This window comes from Somniosus microcephalus, chromosome 3, assembly GCF_052327205.1.
Source record: "Somniosus microcephalus isolate GS21.2 chromosome 3, FLI_Smic_1.0, whole genome shotgun sequence".
Taxonomy (NCBI): domain Eukaryota; kingdom Metazoa; phylum Chordata; class Chondrichthyes; order Squaliformes; family Somniosidae; genus Somniosus; species Somniosus microcephalus.
The window spans coordinates 136,012,909-136,033,563 of NC_140989.1; the positions used below are offsets into that span (position 1 = coordinate 136,012,909).

The 20,655-nt window shown below is 41.4% G+C and overlaps 1 protein-coding gene across 2 annotated transcripts; it reads right to left on the reverse strand.

Moving 5' to 3' along the window:
* Positions 1-644: 644 nt before the first annotated feature.
* ndufaf5 (NADH:ubiquinone oxidoreductase complex assembly factor 5) lies at positions 645-20,530 on the reverse strand. 2 transcript variants are annotated; one of them, XM_085981655.1, is made up of 11 exons: positions 20,055-20,530; positions 17,918-17,958; positions 17,672-17,735; positions 16,815-16,862; positions 15,794-15,897; positions 15,478-15,517; positions 12,673-12,870; positions 11,855-11,915; positions 11,072-11,155; positions 3,492-3,574; positions 645-832 (listed from the first exon to the last, which is right to left on the reverse strand). In XM_085981655.1, exons 1-11 carry the CDS (start codon positions 20,337-20,339, stop codon positions 746-748), a joined length of 1,095 nt encoding a protein of 364 aa, XP_085837781.1. In that variant the 5' UTR covers positions 20,340-20,530; the 3' UTR covers positions 645-745. The 2 variants fall into 2 exon arrangements, with proteins under 2 accessions (XP_085837781.1, XP_085837782.1); XM_085981656.1 differs by lacking the exon at positions 12,673-12,870.
* Positions 20,531-20,655: the final 125 nt, after the last annotated feature.

A 20,655-nucleotide genomic window follows, 5' to 3' on the forward strand; every position in this document is an offset into this window, starting at 1 on the left:
AAAAGAACCCGAGGTGAAGCGACCACCTACCACCACTGGCTTAAAATCAGCTAACTCATCAGAGATTGGCACTTGAACCTGGGAGCTTCCTGCTCTGTATGCCTCAGCTACTCAGTAACAACCAGAGTTGTCAGCAAAGCAACCAAGAGTTAAAAAAAAAAATTGTAATCCATTTTCAAACATTCAATTTCAGTTTGAATAAATGAAGCAACCCCTTAATGGAGTTGATCCTATTACAGCATACACTATCTTCTGTCATTGTAATTACTATACTCTAAAAAGCCAGACATGAAACAGCACTGTCTTGGTACTTTAAAAGTGGATCTTATGACAATGGGAGGGTGTAAATTCATATCTGATTAAAGTTGTCCCATTAGGACACCATGCTATGGAATAGTAGGACATCAGTTTACTGCAATTTCCCAAAACCAGTGCATTCCTGATCTCAGTTGTGCCATCAGGGAAGTGGTGACTGAAAAAAGAGCGCAAGTCACACAAGGCTGTTCTCCTGTACTTCATAGCATCCTAACTTAATAACATTGGCGGAGGATAGCACATAATCATAAGCCTTCCATCTTGGCCAGGAAGCAAAGCCTGATCCAGCAAGAAACTGCGAAAGGAAGAATAAACGACCAATTTGAAAATGACCATAATCATTTTTTACCATTTACATTTATGCAGAGCAAATCTGACATACAATTGCTGTTTAAATATAAAAAGATTAAGTTTACAATTGTTTAAAACTCTATTTATCCTTTTTTGTTATCAGTTCATTCATTTTTCCTAGGTCACCGATTGATAATGCAGCAGAACCTCTCTGTGCTGGCTTGGCCTGAAACAAAACAAATACAATGAATGTAGTACACCACAGAACAAGTTACTCCTGTGTACATGAACAGACAAGGTTGCACATGCCAGACAGTCTAGATGCACTGAAACAGACAGCAAACATACACTCCCTTCATTGTAAACTATAATAAAGAAAAATATTTGCTTTTACAATTTAAACCAAATTTTTAAATTCTACCAATAGTTAAGATTCCTAAATGCTTCCCTCTTCTATTATTTTTTTTATTACCTTTATGTACTTTCCATTCCAATAAAACTTTCAAAAGAAATCTTCCCATCTTATTCTATGCTCTTTGCATAACCTTCCCCGAATTCACCCACCACCATTTTCCTCCACAGTTAGCCAAGCTGGCTATATTTATGAATGAGAACCTAACTGCCCGAGAAAGCTGTGATTTTGTTCCATCACATACAGCTGAGGCTATGTGGGTCCAAGTGGATTAAGTTCATGGTCATAAATTGATTGCCATATTAAATGAGAACCACTATTTAAAAATCACATGACCATACCATTGATCTTGGCGCGGTTTAAATCTATGCTAATATAATGTGGTCAATTGATAAATTTTATTTGCTTTTTTTTTAAATTGGCTATTGGTGCAAGCACAGAAAACCATTGCTCGTGTAGAATGAAAATGGAATCATATTGTATAAAGAATAAACTCAAAGGCTATATTCAGAGGATAGACAATTGAAGTAAAGCTATTGAGATGCATTAGATGAAATCCAAGGCTTTGCTAAAGTGGGAAAGTAATTTTGACCTGGAACCCTACTCAGGACAAGTTAACTGGCCCACAGTCATTCATACTTCGTTAAGTCTTGCTGGACTCTTGGGGGAAAGAGCAGGGGAGTGGGACTAATGGGATAGCTTGTTCCAGGAGCTGGCACAAGCATGATGGGCCAAATGGACTCCTGTGCTGCATCATTGTATGAGTAGCAGGGGTTTGGAGCAGATTGTGATGTTTAGTGTATCCCCATTCAGAACAGTCTGAGCACACATGGCGGGGTGGGGTGGGAATAGGAAACATGGAGAAAATTATTTTTCCTGGATCAGATTTCCTATCAGAGACTGCTTCTGGGAGAATTTGTTTCATTTGTCCAATCAGGAAGTTAAGATGTATTAAACATTTTTTTTTTTTTTTTTTGGAAAAGACAGACGAAATGGTCTATTTATGAAGCATACCACAACTTAATATTTGTGAAATAACAATAGAAAATGCTGGAAAAACTCAGCAGGCCAGGCAACATCCGTGGAGAGAAATTAGAGTTGATGTTTCGGGTCGAAACCCTTTTTCAAAACTGGAAAGGAAATAAAATAGATCGAAGGCAGGGCTGCGATAGAACAAAAGAAGTAACAGAGACATTAAAAGGTATTCAAAACCAGACGAGATGGTAATAGGACAAGTGGAGACAAAAGACGGCTAGGATTAGGTGTGAAGTGTACTGGCAGGATGAGACACAGCTGCCATGTGGGAGAGAGAAAAAAAAATGTTTGTGAGCCTCATCCTTCACTGATGGGTAGCAGCCCCAAGGTAAATTGTGGGAACTTTTGTCAACCAACACTGGTACATTCTTAAGAGCCTACTACTTAGTTGAGGATCTTCATTCAGTCCAGCCCCAGCTACATAATGGAAGAGACAGGCCTGTGAGGATGTAACTTCTTGGAGGCATTCCTAACACAGTGGCAGACTTTGTGGGCAAGTTTAGTGGAATTTTCCTATATAGAGTGGGGTTTGTGAAGTAAAGTACTGGAGAATTTTCTTTTTTGCCATTTAACTGGTCGTGGCATATTTTCCTACTTGTTTAATGATAATCGTATATTTGAGCAAATCAGCATGGCTAACTTGACAGATTGAGTTATCCTACTCAAAACGATGCCAAATACAAATTTGAAAACAAGATTGATGCAATAGCCGAGGTGTGACCTAAATAATTGAGGGTCACGAGCTAGACGCAAGACATTTTATTATGTGGGTAGCACTCTCGCCTCCGAGTTAGAAAGGTGTGAGTTTAAGTACCACTCTTGAAACTGGAGCACAGAATTTTAAGCGGACACTCCAGTGCAGTAATGAGGGAGTGCTGTACTGTTGGAGGTGCCGTCTTTCGGATGAGATGTTAAACCGAGGCCCCGTCTGACACCTCAGGTGGGCGTAAAAGATCCCACATCACTATTTTGAACAAGAGCAGGGAAGTTTGTGGGAGCTTGCTGTGCGCAAATTGGCTGCTGTGTTTCCTACATTACAACAGTGACTGAACTTCAAAAGTACTTCATTGGCTGTAAAGCACTTTGGAACGTCCCAAGGTCATGAAAGACGCTATAGAAATGCATATCTTTCTTTTGCACTGATAAGTATCTCTCAAAATAACCTGTCGTATCCAAAAGTGCTTCTGCATACTACAATCTTAGAATTTTTAAACTGTTTATACAGAAAACATTTCAACAAAAGGTATTTAAAAATAATTTTAATCCAACATACATTTATTTATTCAATTTTGTGAATACCTATAATTACATGAAAACAGCAAAGATGTTGAAACAGGAGAAAATTAAAGTGTAAATGCAAAATTCATTTGTTTTCAAGAAAAGCGATTTCTTTAGTAACCTATAAGCGAATTTAATATTTTATTTGTAATCTACTTACCTGTGACTCATGGGGTTTCCAACCAATCATATACAGAATCTGAAACGTTGCTGGCACAGACCCATCATCGTTGCCATACATCTCTTTTGAAGAGAGACAATTAAAACAGTTTAGTTTAATATAATTGTATTACTTTAGATATAGACAGCAACTAATTGAAACCACTCTAGTATTGCACAGGAGGCTAGTTGGTAACAACTTCATATTGGGCCAACTCTTCCTGTTAATGTGCAATATGGCCAGCGAGTTCAGGCGAAGAAGAGAGACGGCGCGAGTTGTGAGTCTCCATAATTTGCTGGTCAATTTACACCGCCCCACCATTTGCCTTGCCAACGGCAGCTCGCTCTCTACCTTCCTGTTATTTATTCAACTTTGTCAATACCTGTGTTTGCATGAAGGTGCAAGTTGCAGCACATTTCTATGGAGGAGAATTATCCCAGGTTGCATCCATACACCGCCTAGTAATTAGTTATACATGAACATTTTTTTCAAAAACTTCCAAATAAAACTTGTACTTAATATGGGAGAGTACTTCAATATAAACTACTCCAAACCAACTGGCTAAGTTTCAAAGATAAAACTTTTTTTGAGAATTAAAGTTCGGTGTTATTTTCGTTATCCCATGGAGGCTTGTCATTTTAAGTCTCTCAGCTGAGATCAGTTACAAAACTAAATTAAAAAGCACTTCCATGAAGAACAGTATACCCTTTCTTATTCTGGATACTCATCAGGATGCATGCAAGACATGTAGGATTCGCAAAATTCTGCAGATTCCCCCAAACCAATTAGATTTGGATGATCAGCCATGATCTCATTGAATGGCGGAGCAGGCTCGAGGGGCCGAATGGCCTACTCCTGCTCCTATCTTCTATGTTTAAGATTACCCCAAAAGAGATTTTTGGACTGTTTAAAAGAATATTGGACCAAAAAAGGGCTTAAAATCAAAACCCCAGGATTTTGGTTATTTTAAAAAGGCATGTCCAGGCCTGTGAAAGGCTGCGACAAAGGGGTTGGGATAGGCCTCTGTAAAACAAGCAGTTTGGGTATTGGCATAAGCCAAACTGTCTGGGAACGTTTTGGACTGTCTCAGTCATTTTACATAATGACAATAGGCCTACGGAAGAGCAGCGCTCGCCAAAAATTAGAGCCAGCCAAAATATGCCACTGAAACAAAAGGGACCCTGACCTCAGCAGGAAAAGACAAATCAGATCAAAGATTAAACAGTCATTTAAAAGCCAATTTAGGTTTCTATGGACCATCCCGAAACCAGTTCGCACCAACTTAAACCAATTAAGATAGATGGGACCAGCTCGAAACCCGTTAAAGAATTCAAAACTATTAATGTTAACGAGCCCGCCAAAAATGACAATGGGCCAGAGAAGATTTGGCAGACAGATAAGCAAGGCCTCAAACGGTATAATTGGGGCCTGCTTTTTCAGAAGACATCATCGCACACTCAGAGATGGAGAAAGGAAGAGAGAGGAGTCAGTTTTGTTCGGCCAAGGAATTCGGTTCGGAGAAGAAGAAGAAATGTACTTAAAAATCCACGTCAAGTCACGAGAGTATCCGAGCCAGGAGAAGACACCATCGAACGCCTCGCGGCAACCAACCAAAAGTATTACCAGCAACTAGGTAATATTTGTTAGATCCGTGTGTTAATGGAGACACGGAATGCAGGAGTTGATTTAACAAGTGTTTACTGAACAAAGTCTGGAGGTGAACTAACTACACAAGACGCTATACAGGCTTATATACCCGAGTGGTCACTACTGGTACTACAGTATACAGGGGCTTCAATAACATAGTTCCTCTTAAAAAGGTACATACGCTACAATTCCTCCCCTTTTAGATAAATAGTACATAACATTTTAAGTAATCATTAAATAACATTTTTACAAGAATAATATACACATTTGCTGAAGTTAATCAATTACAAATTCAGTCTCTCTGGAGGCTTCCTGACTCGGTCCGGATAACGCCTCGGTGGTGTAGTAGGTTCTTTTGGCAAGGTCAATTCGGCTTCAATGCCAGTGTCGGGTTCATCTGGTTCCAGTATCACCGGATCGGAGGTAGATACTTTGGGTATCTCTGCTTCATCACTAGGCGTATAGAGTTGTGGTGTAGGTTGTCCTTTTTCGGATGACTATGATCTGGTCAGCATGGTGCCTTATTATGCTTTCTCCAATGTCCACGGTATACATCAGTGGTCCTAGTCGTGTGCAAATAGTTCCAGGCTGCCATTTCTCGGTACGGTAGTCCCGGGCCAAAACTGGTTGACCTATCTGGAAGGTTCTCGTTGGCCTTTCATTCATACTTTGAAATTGCCGGTTCTCTACGTCCTTTGACATTTGGCTTGACCAAATCCAGCCGGCATCTTAGGCTTCTATTGAAAAACATCATGGCGGGGGTTTGGTTTGTAACCACGTGTTGCATTCCTGTATGCAAACAAGAAGTTATCTACCTTATGTTGTAGATTTATGTCTTCATTACCCATGGCCTTTATGGCCTTCTTGAAGGTCTGGACAAACCTTTCAGCCAATCCATTGGTGGCGGGATGGTATGGGGCGGACGTGTAGTGCTTAACCCCATTGTTTTTTTAAGAACTTCCTGAATTCTTCGGATACAAATTGAGGTCCATTATCAGAACAGATCTGTTCAGGCAGCCCATTCCTGGCGAATATGGTCCTTAATACTGTGATGGTTTTTTCCGTGGTGGTGGAGGACATCTTTATTACCTCCGGCCACTTGGAGTGTGCATCAACCGCGATTAAGAACATTGAGTCCATAAATGGACCAGCAAAGTCGATGTGTACCCTTTGCCACGGAGATGAGGGCCACTCCCATGGATGTAGAGGGGCTTGTGGTGGGGCGTTTTGGACCTTCTGGCATCCTAGACAGCTCTTGGTCATTTCTTCGATGTCTCCATCGATACCTGGCCACCACACAAATGCTCTGGCTAAGTTCTTCATTTTCACTCCACCCAGATGCCCCTCGTGAAGCTCCTTTAGCACTTTATCCTGGAGTTTGGGTGGAATCACCACTCTGGATCCACACATCAAGGTTCCTCGGCACACTGACAGCTGTTCTCTTCTTTGCAAGAATGCTGGCAACAGTGGTTCGCCATGTGCTGGCCATCCCTTCACCGTTAAATCGTAGACTCGTGAGAGAGTCGGGTCACTTCGCGTTTCCTTTTCAATGGTAGAATGTGTCACCGGTAGACATTCCACTATGGAGATGTTCCACTCGACCACTGGGTCCACTGTAGGCGCCTCTTCCACCGTTGGCAACGGTAGGCGCGATAACCCGTCCGCATTCCCATGCTGTTTTGTTCCTTTGTATTCTATGTCATATTGGTGTGCCCCTAGGAAAAGGGACCACCTCTGTAGCCTTTGCGCTGTCATAATGGGAACGCCCTTTTTAGGGTTGAATATGGAGACGAGGGGTTGGTGGTCAGTCAACAAGGTAAATTTTTGTCCCTGTAGGTAATGGTTGAATTTCTTCACCCCCCACACCAGGCTGAGTGCCTCCCTGTCGATCTGGGCATAGTTACGCTCAGCTGAGTTCAATGAGCGTGACGCAAAAGCTATCGGCCGCTCCGAGCCATCAGGGAATGTGATAATACCGCTCCCACGCCGTAAGGGGATGCATCGCACGCCAGTCTGATTGGCAGTGATGGGTTGTAATGAGCCAACACTTCCCTGGACGTGATCAAGCCTTTGCATTTATGGAAGGCACGTTTACAGTCTTCGCTCCATTTCCAAACTGCTCCCGTTTGTAGCAGTGCGTTAAGAGGGTGCAGAACAGTTGACAAGTTTGGTAAAAATTTATGTTAGTAATTTACTAATCCCAGGAACGACCTTAATTGTGAGACATTTTCAGGTGCTGGGGCCTTTACGACCGCTTCAATTTTTTCAGGTGACTTATGCAACCCTTCTTCGTTAATGACATGGCCACAATATATTTGTTTCTGGAAAAATTCGCACTTGGGGCGATTTGCTCGTAGGCCCAGTTCTCTCAGCCTAGTGAGCACCTGCTCCAAGTTGGCAAGGTGCTCGTTGTCTCCTGTTACAAGGATGTCGTCTGGGTAGCATTGAGTCCCTGGAATCCCTTGCAGGACTTGCTCCATAGCTCTTTGCCAGATAGCCGGAGCTGATGCCACTCCGAAAACCAGTCGATTGTACTGGTACAGGCCTTTGTGTGTGTTTATCGTGAGATACTTTTTAGAGGCCTCCTCAACCTCCATCTGTAGATATACCTGTGCTAAGTCAATTTTGGTGAAACGTTTCCCTCCGGATAGTGAGGCAAAAATATCTTCTGGATACTGTACCGTGTGAAGAACCGGGTTTACAGTCACCTTGAAGTCCCCACAGATGTGAACTTTTCTCTGTTCTTCAGATTTATTATTCAACATTTTCTTAATGACCAGGACGATGGGCGTTGCCCACTCGCTCCAATCTACCTTGGATAACACGCCTGCTTTTTCCAAATTCTTCAGCTCTGCCTCGACAGCTGGTCGAATTGCGTATGGCACCGGCCTTGCCTTAAAAAACTTGGGAATTGCCGCATCTTCCACTTTTTTTGAGGCAGTGGCGCCTTTCAGGGTTCCTATTTCCTTTTTAAACACTTCTTTGGCGTTAGCCAAGATTTATTTTAATCGTCCAGGTATGACATCATCATCGTTTTTTTTCTTACTGGTCACCGTCAGTGCCTGAATGGAGTGCCAGTCTAAACGTATCTTTCTGATCCATTCACGTCCCAACAACGGTGGACCACCATCTTGCAGAACGTATAAATACAACTTCTGTATTTCCTTGCCGTTGTATACAACAGGCACCCTTATTTTCCCTCTGGGGTATACTTTCTGCCCCGTATATGTCTTCAAGACAATGGATGTGTCTTTCAAAGGTATATGCGGAAATAGCCGCTCGTAATCCCGTCGACTCATGACGGTCAGAGCTGATCCTGTATCTCGCTCTATTTTGACTGGGGACCCCGCTATCGTGAGGGTAACCCAAATGGTCTGGTAATCTTCTTTATGTAATTTGAGACAGCTTAGTCTCTTGTTTCCGGAGTCGCTATCGCTCTTCTGGTCTTCGGAGCTACTGTCCGTCATCATTTGTACCTTTCTGTACTTTTCCTTATTGACCTTTTTACTGTCAGCGGATTTCTTTCCAGATCTGCATACACGTGCAATGTGTCCCATCTTTCCGCATTGCCTGCATGCTTTGTCCTTGAACCAGCAGTCCTTCTGGTCATGGGTGGATCTGCCGCAGCGATAACATCTCTCGAAACCCCGTGTCATTTCATGGGTGCCGAAGTCCTGTGGCTTTTGCTGTATCTCTGCAGCTCCTCTTGCTGCTGCTTCGTATGATACAGCCACACTGAAAGCCTTGTCCAGTGTCAAATCTTTCTCAGAAAGTAGTCTTTTCTGTGTTCCTTCGCTTAGGAGACCGCAGACGAATTTGTCAGTCCTGCCCTGAATTGGCAGTGCTTTGACAGCTTTCGTAATTCGGTGAGGTAATCAGCGTTACTTTCATTCTTGTGCTGATTCCTCCTGAAGAATTTGAATCGTTCCGCTATCAGCAGCGGTGTTGGGTTTAAGTGCTCCTTTAAGGTATCAACAATCTCCTTAAAATTCTTGTCTATCGGTTTGGCTGGAGTGATCAAGTTTCGTAACAGCCCGTATGTCCTTGCGCCCATCAGATTTAGAAGTACCGATGCCTTTTTATCAGCCGCTACTTCATTCGCCTTGCAATATACCTCCACTCTTTCCACATATGTGGTCCAATCTTCTATATCACTATCGAAAGCAGTAATATTGCCAGTCTTCGGCATCTTGAAAATCTAAAATGGCGCTTCCCGCGCTTTTTTCTTCCCCGCCAAGTTAAGATGGCGCCTCCCGCGCTTTCCCGCCGCTGCCAACGCTGTTCCCGTTGCGACCTGCAGCTTTTCGCGGTATTTCTATTTTTAAATTTAAAAAAATATATCGCTTCAATAGTTTCTCCGTTACTTGGAGAACCGCTCCCATCATGGAGTGGACCCTCTGGGACTTTCCCTTCCCTCTGCTCGGTCCGAACGCCGACCTGCTTTGCAGCACCGGCTGCGCCCTGAGTGCTCCACCCTCTCTCTCTCTTTGCTTCTGCTTCCCGACTCGCTGCCCAGCCCCGTTGCAGAGCCACCCGATTGAGCTCTAGCCCGCCGCAGCCCAGGAAGGATCAGTGCACTACCTGCCACCAGCCCGTTTAGCTGGTGAAACCACAGTTTTTTTTCTTCTTTTTTTTTCTTGCTTCTGGCTTCGACCTTTGTCTGAAGAATCGATCTCCTTGAGGTGCTGCCGAATTGCAGGTAAGTTCGTTTCTAACTCGTCGCCACTGTTAGATCCGTGTGTTAATGGAGACACGGAATGCAGGAGTTGATTTAACAAGTGTTTACTGAACAAAGTCTGGAGGTGAACTTACTACACAAGACGCTATACAGGCTTATATACCCGAGTGGTCACTACTGGTACTACAGTATACAGGGGCTTCAAAAACATAGTTCCTCTTAAAGGTACATACACTACAATTTTGGGCCACCGTGACCAAGAAGAAACCAAAGATTCGCAAGTTTGTTTCCACTCTACAAACTATCCTGACTTACCCCTGGATAAGATTTGATGAAAAGACTCTAAACCCTATCTCTGACCAAAAGAAATTGGGTACTTACCCAATTAGATCCAATACGCACCCGACCGCATCAGCGGACACGCGGAGACTGAAAAAGCAACGCAGGTGAAGTCTTCTACCATGTCCGGGGTACGGCAGGCCCCAACCGCCACACCTAGAGAACCCCGAAATTGCGAACCTCTTCAACTGTCAAGGAAGTTGGTGAGCATTATCCCATGTCCTCTGGAACCCAACTTAGCTAGTGAAGTGGGATTGGGAGGGGTGAAGTATTCTGTCTATTGTTATTTTCCCTCGTATATTCTGAAGTGTTCCCCTAATTTGGAGTGTTAAGATTATTGTGTTGTGTATTTTCTCAAATAAAGATCAAAAATTCTTTCACCAACTCAGTTGTCTGTTGCAAGTTCATTACAGCCCCCAAATATGTCCAAGGTCTGGAACCAAGGGAGTGGGAGCAATTCAAACCGCTCATAAGTCAGAGGCGAAGCTGACCCCAAACACCACCCCTTACAGACAGCAAACTACAATTTCAGCTAAGTGCAGAATAGTGGGTCTCTGCAGGGGAATAAAATACAATGAAATTTGTTTCATTAATTAAAAAATGTTTAGCTTACCTTGACTGGAGGAAGAGTACTTTCAATGTTACGCGATCTGCTATCATTGAATATTATCCTTAAACTATGGTTATTTTAACATCTTGATTTTATTACATTTTTGCTCCTTAATGCTAATCGGTCAGTTAATTTAGCATATTTAAACACTGCCTCATTTCCTTATGTTAACAGAAAGTACTAACCATCATTTGAGCAGAAAAGCTGGTTATTTGTGCACCCATTAAAAAAACTCAAATATAAAACTTGTTTTAATTCACACCAAAGATCAGATTCAATTCCAACTCTGCACTTGCACTATCTCACCTTTGTAGATTGCTGCAGCTGCCAGCATCGTGTCTCTGTGCAATAAGGGTTTCCTGGACCAAGCACAATTGCTCTCTCCCATACCTTCAGATTTAGAGAAATAAATACACAACCGTCAAGAGATTTTTTCTGTTTAAAATCACATTAAGTGTCCGACACAGGCACAATGGACCGAATGCCCTCCTTCTGTGCTGTATCATTCTATGATTGGAGGGCTGCAGGTGTATTTTTGCACCACATCTGAAACAATTCACAATTTTACACTTCCTTCACACACAGCTATAAAACAAATCTGTTCCATGGTTTTTATGCAACTTTTATTGAGATTACTCATATTTGCAGTTATGTTTCTATAGAACATTTTGGAAATAAAATTGCAAATAACAAAAGTCCTCAAGTACACCAAATACAGTCATTAAATATGTATGTATTTACAGGAAACTCTTTTTTATCCGGGACCGGCGTGGTGCCGGTTGATCAAAAAGTCCGGATTACAGAGAGGTATACTTAACAAGGCATTAGAGCCCCGTACACGACCACAGGTGCAGGAACCCCGGTTACACGGACACAGGTCCAAGAGTCCCTGTTGCACGGCCACAGGTGCAGGAACCCCGGTTACACGGCCACAGATCCAGGAACCCCGGTTACACGGCCACAAATATATACTTACCTGAACTTACTCCTGAATTTTGCCGGTTAAGAGAGATTTCCGGATATTTAGGTGCCGGTAAAAAGAGTTTCCTGTATATTGTATTGTAAAGACAGACACACAAGTACACCCACCTTGCAAGTCCTCCATCACTTCAAGGATTCCTGGATAGTTCACCTGGATTTCATCAATGTCCTGTGGAAAATGAACAATGTGCAGCTGTATGTAAAATATTTCTTTGACACGTTTTTCACATTTAAAGTACTACCCCCATTCAACCCCAATTCTTCCCTTTCAAGTTCTCCAGTTTTAAAGGGCTGATCAAAATGTGACTAATGGCTGACTGATCTGTCGAGAGATATACAAAGAAGAGGTAGGTTTTTGTCTTCACAGCTTAGGCAATGAAGATGAAAATCTACCCCACAATTTCTTGTTGCAGTGGCACTCAAAGGTCACCTCTTCCGATTTTCTATGAACAGAAGCAATTAAATAACTTAAGAGTTTATTTATATTCATCTATGTATACACTGAATTTCATTTATGCAAGTGAGGGATTAGTTATTAGTGTAGCACAGTGTGTTAAGACATGGCATTAACCTGGTGATTAACAGAGGGTTCCTCATTTGAACAAGTGGAGACCAGTTCCTGTCGCACTAGGGAGGAGAGTTAAACAAGGACCAGTCACTCTGCACCTCCAAAATGGGCCAGTTGAAAAGGTGACATTGCCAGAGACCATTTCTCCTATCTATCCTCTCTACCAGGTGGCATAAACAGACTACTTGAAGAAAATGGTAGGAAAATAATAAATTTAACATAGTTTCAGCTGAAACAACAAAATATTGTATTTAGAATACAAAAGGTCCAATTTCCTTTTTTCTTTACACAATTTGTCTCAATGCAAGGTGGGGAGTTTTGAGATTTAAAAAAAGGTTAATTTTTTAATTTGCCTTACCACAGTTAGCATGTTAAATCCTGCCTGTCCCAACAGATTTCCTAGGTCTGTAACAGCAGTGAATGGAGATATGTGAGGTGAAAAACCTCCTTCACGCTCTACTTCTGCCAGTTGTAGGGAACAACGAAGTTCATATAGAGTCTCTCCGCCCAGCATGGCACCAATGAATACTCCATCTGGTTTTAAGGAATAATGAATCTGTCGCGGACAAAGGGTAATCAGTGTAAGCAGTATAGTCACCATATCCCCCAAAATTACTAGCAGGCTAATGTATGTTGGCTGCAGAAATAGGTTTGAGCCCCGCACCAACAATTTTATTATTTTGAGCTGCAAGATGATCAGAAATTGAAACATATGCTTTTTAAAAAATGAAAACTAGAAATTATTAGTATTACAGCCCTCAGTTACTTTTGCCTAGGAGCACTCTGCTCTAAGAGCAACAATCTATATATTAAAAAAGGTGTTGTTTTCCAATAGTGTGATTTTTTTCTCCCTAACTAATCCAAAGACATCCATTTACTCCTGATCTGGGCTTTGTCCCAACCATCTCTATCCACTTGATTACATTAATTTTAAGACCATGTTGTTAATTTTTCTAACAAGTCTCTTGTTATGGTTGCTCATCAAACATCTTCTAAAAATCTATTTGTACAACATCCACTGCATTCCCTTCATCTATACACTATGATTTCCTCAAAAAAATGTCGTCAAGCAGAACCTATCCTTTACAAATCCATGTTGACTGTCCCCATGCCTCTCTATAATGTTCACTAATTTCATCCCGTACTATGGAATCGAGGTTTATCCGTAACAGAGGCAAGACTGGCCTCTACATTTCTGGCCAATCCCTTTCCCTTTACTTGAACAAGAATGCAAGATTTGCCATCCTCCAGTGCTTTGGCACAACTCCAATTTCTTTAGATTTTTAGAAAATGCTGTAAAGTACCTACCTCCCATCCTCCTTCTCCTTCAGTATTCTGGGATAAATATGCGAGCATGGTGACTTTTTAATTAAGAGTTTCCCTTTGAATATTTATCTCCAGCAGTGACTCTTCTGCATGGTCCTCAGGAACTCCTATGGTCCCACTTGCACCTTCCTCAAGACGGACGCAATATACTTATAAGCATCTCTGCTGTTCCCTCATTCTCAAGTACTTGCGTGTTGCTAAAAGTCCTCGCTAATTCCCTTCATGGTGACCACCAGCCTTCTACGGTTTTTATATTTTAGTTAGTTTCCCCGTGTTATATTCTTCTAACTTTAAACCTCATTTTGCGCTAACCCCTTTTAGTCATTAAACCTCAGCCATTGACACCCCATATCTAGTTACAGTAGATATATGTAACCTCTACCTTACCTATCTGGTTTTTAAATATTTCCCAATGCTGGTTCGATGTTTAATCTGCCTTTTTCCCCCAAACCAGTTAATCTGGAATCTTTTATTTCATTGCAAATTAGCTAATTTCCAGTCTAACATCTTTATTGCTGAATCCTTTTTTTCCTTGATGTATTTCATCACCAGAACCAGATTGAGCACACTTCCAGTGCTTCCCTGGCCAGCCACCCATCCTGCACCCTCAACAATCTTCAGCGCATTCAAAACAATGTTTCTCATATCCATTCTGCACCAAGTCCCTCTTAGTCATTACCCCTGTGCTCACTGACCTATATTGGCTCCTTGTCCCCAAACACCTTCAATTTACAATTCTCATCCTCCTGTTTAAATCTCTTCAAGCCTCACCCCTCCCTACCTTGGTAACCTCCTCCAACCCTATAACCTACTCCCCCCAGAATTCTAGCCTCTTTTGCACCCCAACTCCGTTTGCCCCACCATTGGCACTGTGCCTTAAGCCGTCCAATTCCCTCCATACACCTCCCCCAAAATCCAGCTCTTTGACTAAGCTTTTAGTCACTCCTCATAATATTTCCTTCTTTGGCTTGGCATGAATTTTTGTCAGATTACACTTCTATGAACAACTTGTTAAACACACTATATAATGCAAGCTGTTGTTTTGTTAATTATACTTATTCTTAACCCCACCCTGCTACATTTGTCCCTCCACTTCTTAGTATAAATCCTCCCATTCACTAATATAATCATTAAATGTGAATTCCCATCCAGACAACTTGAAATTAAATCCCAACAAGCTGCACAGGTGACTCGGGAGTTTTTAAATCGAAACATCAGACAGGATCCTGAAACTACATCATTTCAGGAAGGCAAAACCTGCAAAACCATTTCCACAGATGTGCATCTCTTGTTAGCCAACCATCACGAGACATTACCTCAAACTGTGGAGAATCCATTGCCCAAATATTGCTTTTCTTTTGATCATATGTGAAAGCAGTGCAGCAGGAAGCCACATTGGAACCACAAGTGGACTGAATGATCATTTATAGCACACAAAGTTATTAGTTACTTTGCTGATGTATGGCAATAAAACACATTTTACTGTAAAATATTTATATGGCTTGTATCAGAAAAGAAACAGCCAGAATATTACTGTAGTCACTTCCTATGCTTCATTATTGAACACTGAGTAGATGGATCAAATTTGTCAACTGTCACTTTCAAGGTTATATGTAATGCAACTGGGATTATGATGGCTGCTTATACAGAACTGAACATGCTTACTTGGAAAATATGATTGTATCCTTTTGTAATCATGGAAATGTGATTCAACAGTACAAAATTAAGCAACTATCAGACACTGTTTCCAAAACCAACATTAGCTGTGCAATAAAGATGTCAATCATTCAATTTATTTCTGCCTACTTGTTTGGAAAGGTGCTAAAGGCATTCTCACCTGTTTGAATGTTCCAGGGAGGTCATTCACCCAATGCAAACTAAAAATAAAAGCAGTAGATTTTAAATATTTTAAAGTATTTCCATTGTAAGCAATCAGGGATTACATTTAATTTTACATCAATTCAAATTAAACTATTTTGTAAAATTCAAACCAATTTCCTTTGCAAATCACATTCCTGTCTCAGGAAACATCTGAATTACACAACATTGTACGAACATAATTCCTAGATCAAGGATTTAACTATTTCAATGGGAAATGGTCAGCTGCTTTTATTCATTTAGAAGAGGCAGTGGTTTAATCATGTTTCACATACCTTAAACTGCTAAGAATGAGATCAAATGTATTTTCTTTGAACGGAAGAAACTCTTCATCTGCCAAGATACGATAGGTGGGAATGTCAGTCTCAACTGGGTGTTTCTGCAAAGGAACATTTAAAACAAAAAAAAGTTAGAAAATTAGAGCTGCCCAAAAGGTACAGATGTTAATTAAACAGCACAACAACCAAAGTACAACTGTTCTGGACCCAGGAATACTCTGCATTCTCTCCTCCTCCCCTAATTAAGTTATTTTTCTCCCCAAACCTCATTCTGTTCCTTCATGCTACAAGCTATTACCAGACTATTGCAGCTGAGACACTGCTCCTAGGGTGTGTGCAAGTGGGCAAAATGTTAACTTTCCCTCCAACTTTATCTATCATTTGTCTGGGGAAAAACACCACCTCAGTTTGGTGCCTCCAGGTGAGATCACCAACCTAGGGATGGGGGAAAAAGGGTAGAAACTAGGTGAAAATTCCTATCCTACCATTTTACCACACAAAACTTTGGTAACATCAATGCACAGCACCATGTTCACAGCTGGTCTGTACTTAACTTGTATACAACAAATCATTTGTTTCATAATAGTGTACCAATGTGCTTCAGAAGGAAAACTGATAACTTCAGTACAAATTATGAAAATAATTCTATTGGAAACATTGCTCACATCTTAAGAGATTTGTAAGCTTTAAATTATTTGGCAAAGCTTTAATTATTAATATATACTGTGCAATGAGGTTCTACAATGATTTCTTCCCCAGTTGTTCATTTGCAATGGGGCAAGGCTGGGTGATGAAAAGCAGGATTTAGGGGTTCAGGTTTACAAGCCCTTAAAAGCAGCACCTCAATTGGACAAGGCCACAGCATATAGTTTTGTGGATATTCTCTTCAATTAAAAAGTCATACGTTTATATTGAATAAGTTAATTGCAGGGCCGAGTCACTGAATATTCCTTTAAACTAAAATGCTTTCTTTAAATGAAATAAAGCACATTGCAAAGAAATCCATCAGTATACCTACCAAAACATTTTCTGCAATATCCATTTGAAAGAGTTTTTGAACTGTATCCTGAAATAACAGAAGCATGATAAACTCACACATAACCAAACTAGTTATTTCTATAGGCAGAACTGCTCCTATTTATTTTCAATTAAAGGTTTTTCTGTTGCTGTTAATAAAAAGGCACAAAATATTCTCCTAAATACAAAGTTAAATTCTTCAGTATCACTCTTGCCAGAATAAATGCTTCCACTTTAAAAGGGCGTTCGCATTTTTGTGTCCCTTCCTTCATGAACTAGAAGTTAACAGTGTAAATTTCTATCCACCACACTACATAGACGATAGTTTCATGGCTGTTTTCATCTTCGGACTATTGCTCCAGAGATTCCCAGTCCATGTCATGATTTGTGAAGCATTATGACAGTCTGACATGACACAAAATTATGCAGTGTGTCCGATGCACAAGATGGAAAGTCAGAGAGTAGTGCTTGATGGGGTAGTCGCACATTGAAGTTAAATTTAACTGGGAAACAAACCTACACTGGCAATACCTACCATCAGGCACGACAATATCATTTATCATTTTGGAATGCTGCAACTATCCAAACTTTTATATTTTCTACACTATCCTTTGAGCTTTTCTGAGAAAATCTCCCAATGTAAAAGTAATCATGTTGAGCAGTTTGTGCTGTGGACTTGTGTGCATTGGATAATGGGTTTTGAATTCCCAAATTAACTTCACATATGCCTTTTACAGCAAAGAGGAAACTTTCACTCGATCTCTGATTTAAAACCAAGCCACAGCTGTGAATGAACAGGTGTTAACTCCCTTTAAAACTTTTTAAAAACCATTTTGCCACCATCTGCGCTAATGTTACCTTGTTTAGGTTTTCTGCTACATAGCCTTTTCCACACCCAATGTCCAGTGCAACAGGAAAGGTTCTAAAACAAAAAAAGTGAAATCACATGCAGATAGAATTGTGCAAAAACGTGCATGAAATGTTATAACTTTAACAAGAATATAGAGGGGAAGATTAAGAGGTTGTGTACACTGTAGATACAGAAAATATTGAACTAGTCACACTATAGTACAATAAAGGATAGCATAGCAGTCTTAAACTTACCTCACAATATCAAAAACACGGTCCACAATTCTGCTTCCAACCTGTACAATTGCAAAATTATTGTGATCTAGAGGACATAGAAAGATATTTCATGACTGCAACTTAAACATAAAGGTATGCTTTACAATAGATCAGCCATGATCGCACTGAATGGCAGAACAGGTTCAAGGGGCTAAACGGCCTGCTCCTGTTCCTATAGGTGTAGTCCAGTGAATTCCCCAGATAGCCCCCAAAATAGTGAAGTGGGAAGGAACACGCGCTGCGCTGACCCCCCCACACCACACCACCCCACCTCCCCCACACCACCTCCCACCCCCCCCACACCACCTCCCACAATATATAATTTAGTTTCCCTCCAGTAATGACTCAAATCAGAAACATTGGGCTATGGACTCCCCATCAGGATATTTAAGGTCTGCTCCCAGAGTGGCTTGAACCAGCGGTTCCAGTGCAAAAACCATAGTAACAAGGAGTGACTGCAAAACACTATGGAATTTTGGGGAATAACTCAGTAGAATATGATTGTAAAATCAGATTTTTTTGGTTGCAAATCTTGGGAGGACATGAAAATACAAAATTAATCTATGTAATTGTTTTAGGTTGCTGTCTCCCTATTAAGTTCATACACACCAGTACTGTTCAAGAAATTTGGAAACAACCGTCTCACAGTTATCTCCCAATATTCTGTATTCAATCAGCAAGAACATGGCTACCTTGCCCTGCAAGGTTTACTTGTGAGGAAGTGCCTAGTCTTCACTTACCACTTCCTGACAAGATAACTAACATCAGACACTTGCAGCACAAGAAATTAAGAGTGAATGCATGTCTTACTCCTTCTTGTCTGGCATACTAGAGAACCAACTCCGGACAGGAGTTTTATAATAAAAGACTGTCTTCTTAAAGCAAGAACGTTGATGAAGCAACCAAAAAATGCAGGACTGACAGTCACAATGCCCCATCTTGGTTCCTTCATCGTCACAAAGTCAAAATCCTGGAACTCCCTACCAAACAGCACTGCGGGAGTACCTTCGCCACCCAGACTGCAGCGGTTCAAGAAGGTGGCTCAGCACCACCTTCTCAAAGGCAATAAATGCTGGCCTTGCCAGCGATGTCCACATGCCATGAATGGTATTATTTTCAATTAAAATATCAGTACAGCATCAAAACTATATTCATATGTTAAAGAAAATATCTCAGGGGTATCCCAAATTAAAACAGACAATTTGCATTTATAAAATATGTTTAGAGTACATTTTCCAGCCAATAAAAAAAATCCCAAAATTGATCTTTTTGATATGCAATATTGCACAAGTATAACAAAGCTTCTATTATTCTGGTTTTCTGGTCCATATCCAAGTACCTATGCACAGATTATGCAGTTTTTCTTGTGTCAAAATAACAGTTTGCACTTGCATAGCAGTTTTAACATAGAAAAACTCCCCAAGGTATTTCAGAGGTGTATTCAGAAAAATGGATATTGAGTTAAAGGAAGGAATATTAGGAGTGACCAAACACCTGCCCGGAGGTGGGCTTTAAAGCGGATCTTAAAGGGGGAAATTGGAATATGTGCCATTGTGGCTGCAGGCAGGACTGTCAATGGTGGGGTGAAGGATGCACAACAGGACCAGAGTGTTCGGTGGGGGTGGTGGGGTAGGACTGGAGGAGATTGAAGAGATAGGGAAGGGCGAGGTCATGAAAAGATGATCTCAAAAACCAGGAGAATGAAAATTTTAATTGAGATGTTTGGAGCCAATGTAGGTCAGCAAGGACAGGGGTGATAGGCAAACAGGACTTGGTGAAAGATAGGATTGGGTAGGGCAGAAGAGTTTTGGAGGAGGTGTAGTTTACAGAGTGTGGTGAAATTAAGGGATATGGAACCAAGGCGGGTAGATGGAGTTAAGACACAAATCAGTCATGATCTAACTGAATGGTGGAACAGGAGAGAAGGGCTGAATAGCCTCCTGCTGTTTGTATGTTCCCATGAATGGAGAAAAGCACTCAACATAAAAACCATTTCAATCACAGTTTACTTTAAGTAAGATGCACCTGTTTTTTTAAGTTTACAAAACAAATGTTAAATATCTATCTACCCATCACTGGAAAGGCGTGTTATTGCGGGAGCAGTGTGCAAACTCACCTCCTTTTTCAGATAGTCATATTTAACACTCTCGGGCACTGAAGATGCCCAGTTTTTCTGTCGTCTTTTCATCTTCCTGTCAAACACGTTCACTATGTTTCCTGCTCTTGAGCACAGCGACCGCCTGGGCTTCGCAATGTTCCCCGATCTTGACCTTGAGCCGGAGGAAGCCTGAAGCAGCATCGCACAACCCGGCAGTTGGCGGAGGTCGGGGAGCACAAGCCGCCGATCATACCGCCTGGCCGAGCAGCGCAGACAAGAAAGCGCGGAGACCACTCCGCTCATCCTCGGGAAGGAAAAGACCTTGCAGAAAACAGCAAGGCCTCCCAACTCACGCTCTCACACTCTGTCCACTACTCTAACCCAGCGCAGGCGCCGATAAAGTCTAACTCAACCATTTAATGAAAGGGGATAAATGTCCAACACAGAAAAACGTCATGGACCTGAAGCGTTAACTCTGTTTCTCTCGCCACAGATACTACCTGAACTGTTGTGTAGTTCCACCATTTTCTGTTTTTATTTTTTTTAAACCCGGTCAGTGGGCGGTGCCAGGAGACGAAGGACTGACCCCCCCCCCCCCGGTAAAATGCGTCTTGAGCTC

Coding starts and splice junctions, on each gene's coding strand:
- ndufaf5 (XM_085981655.1), bottom strand. CDS start 20,339: ATGAGCGGAGTGGTCTCCGCGCTTTCTTGTCTGCGCTGCTCGGCCAGG. Junction 16,863..17,671: donor TAGCAGAAAACCTAAACAAG/GTAACATTAGCG, acceptor CTGTTATTTCAG/GATACAGTTCAAAAACTCTT. Junction 11,156..11,854: donor AGTGATGGAGGACTTGCAAG/GTGGGTGTACTT, acceptor CTAAATCTGAAG/GTATGGGAGAGAGCAATTGT.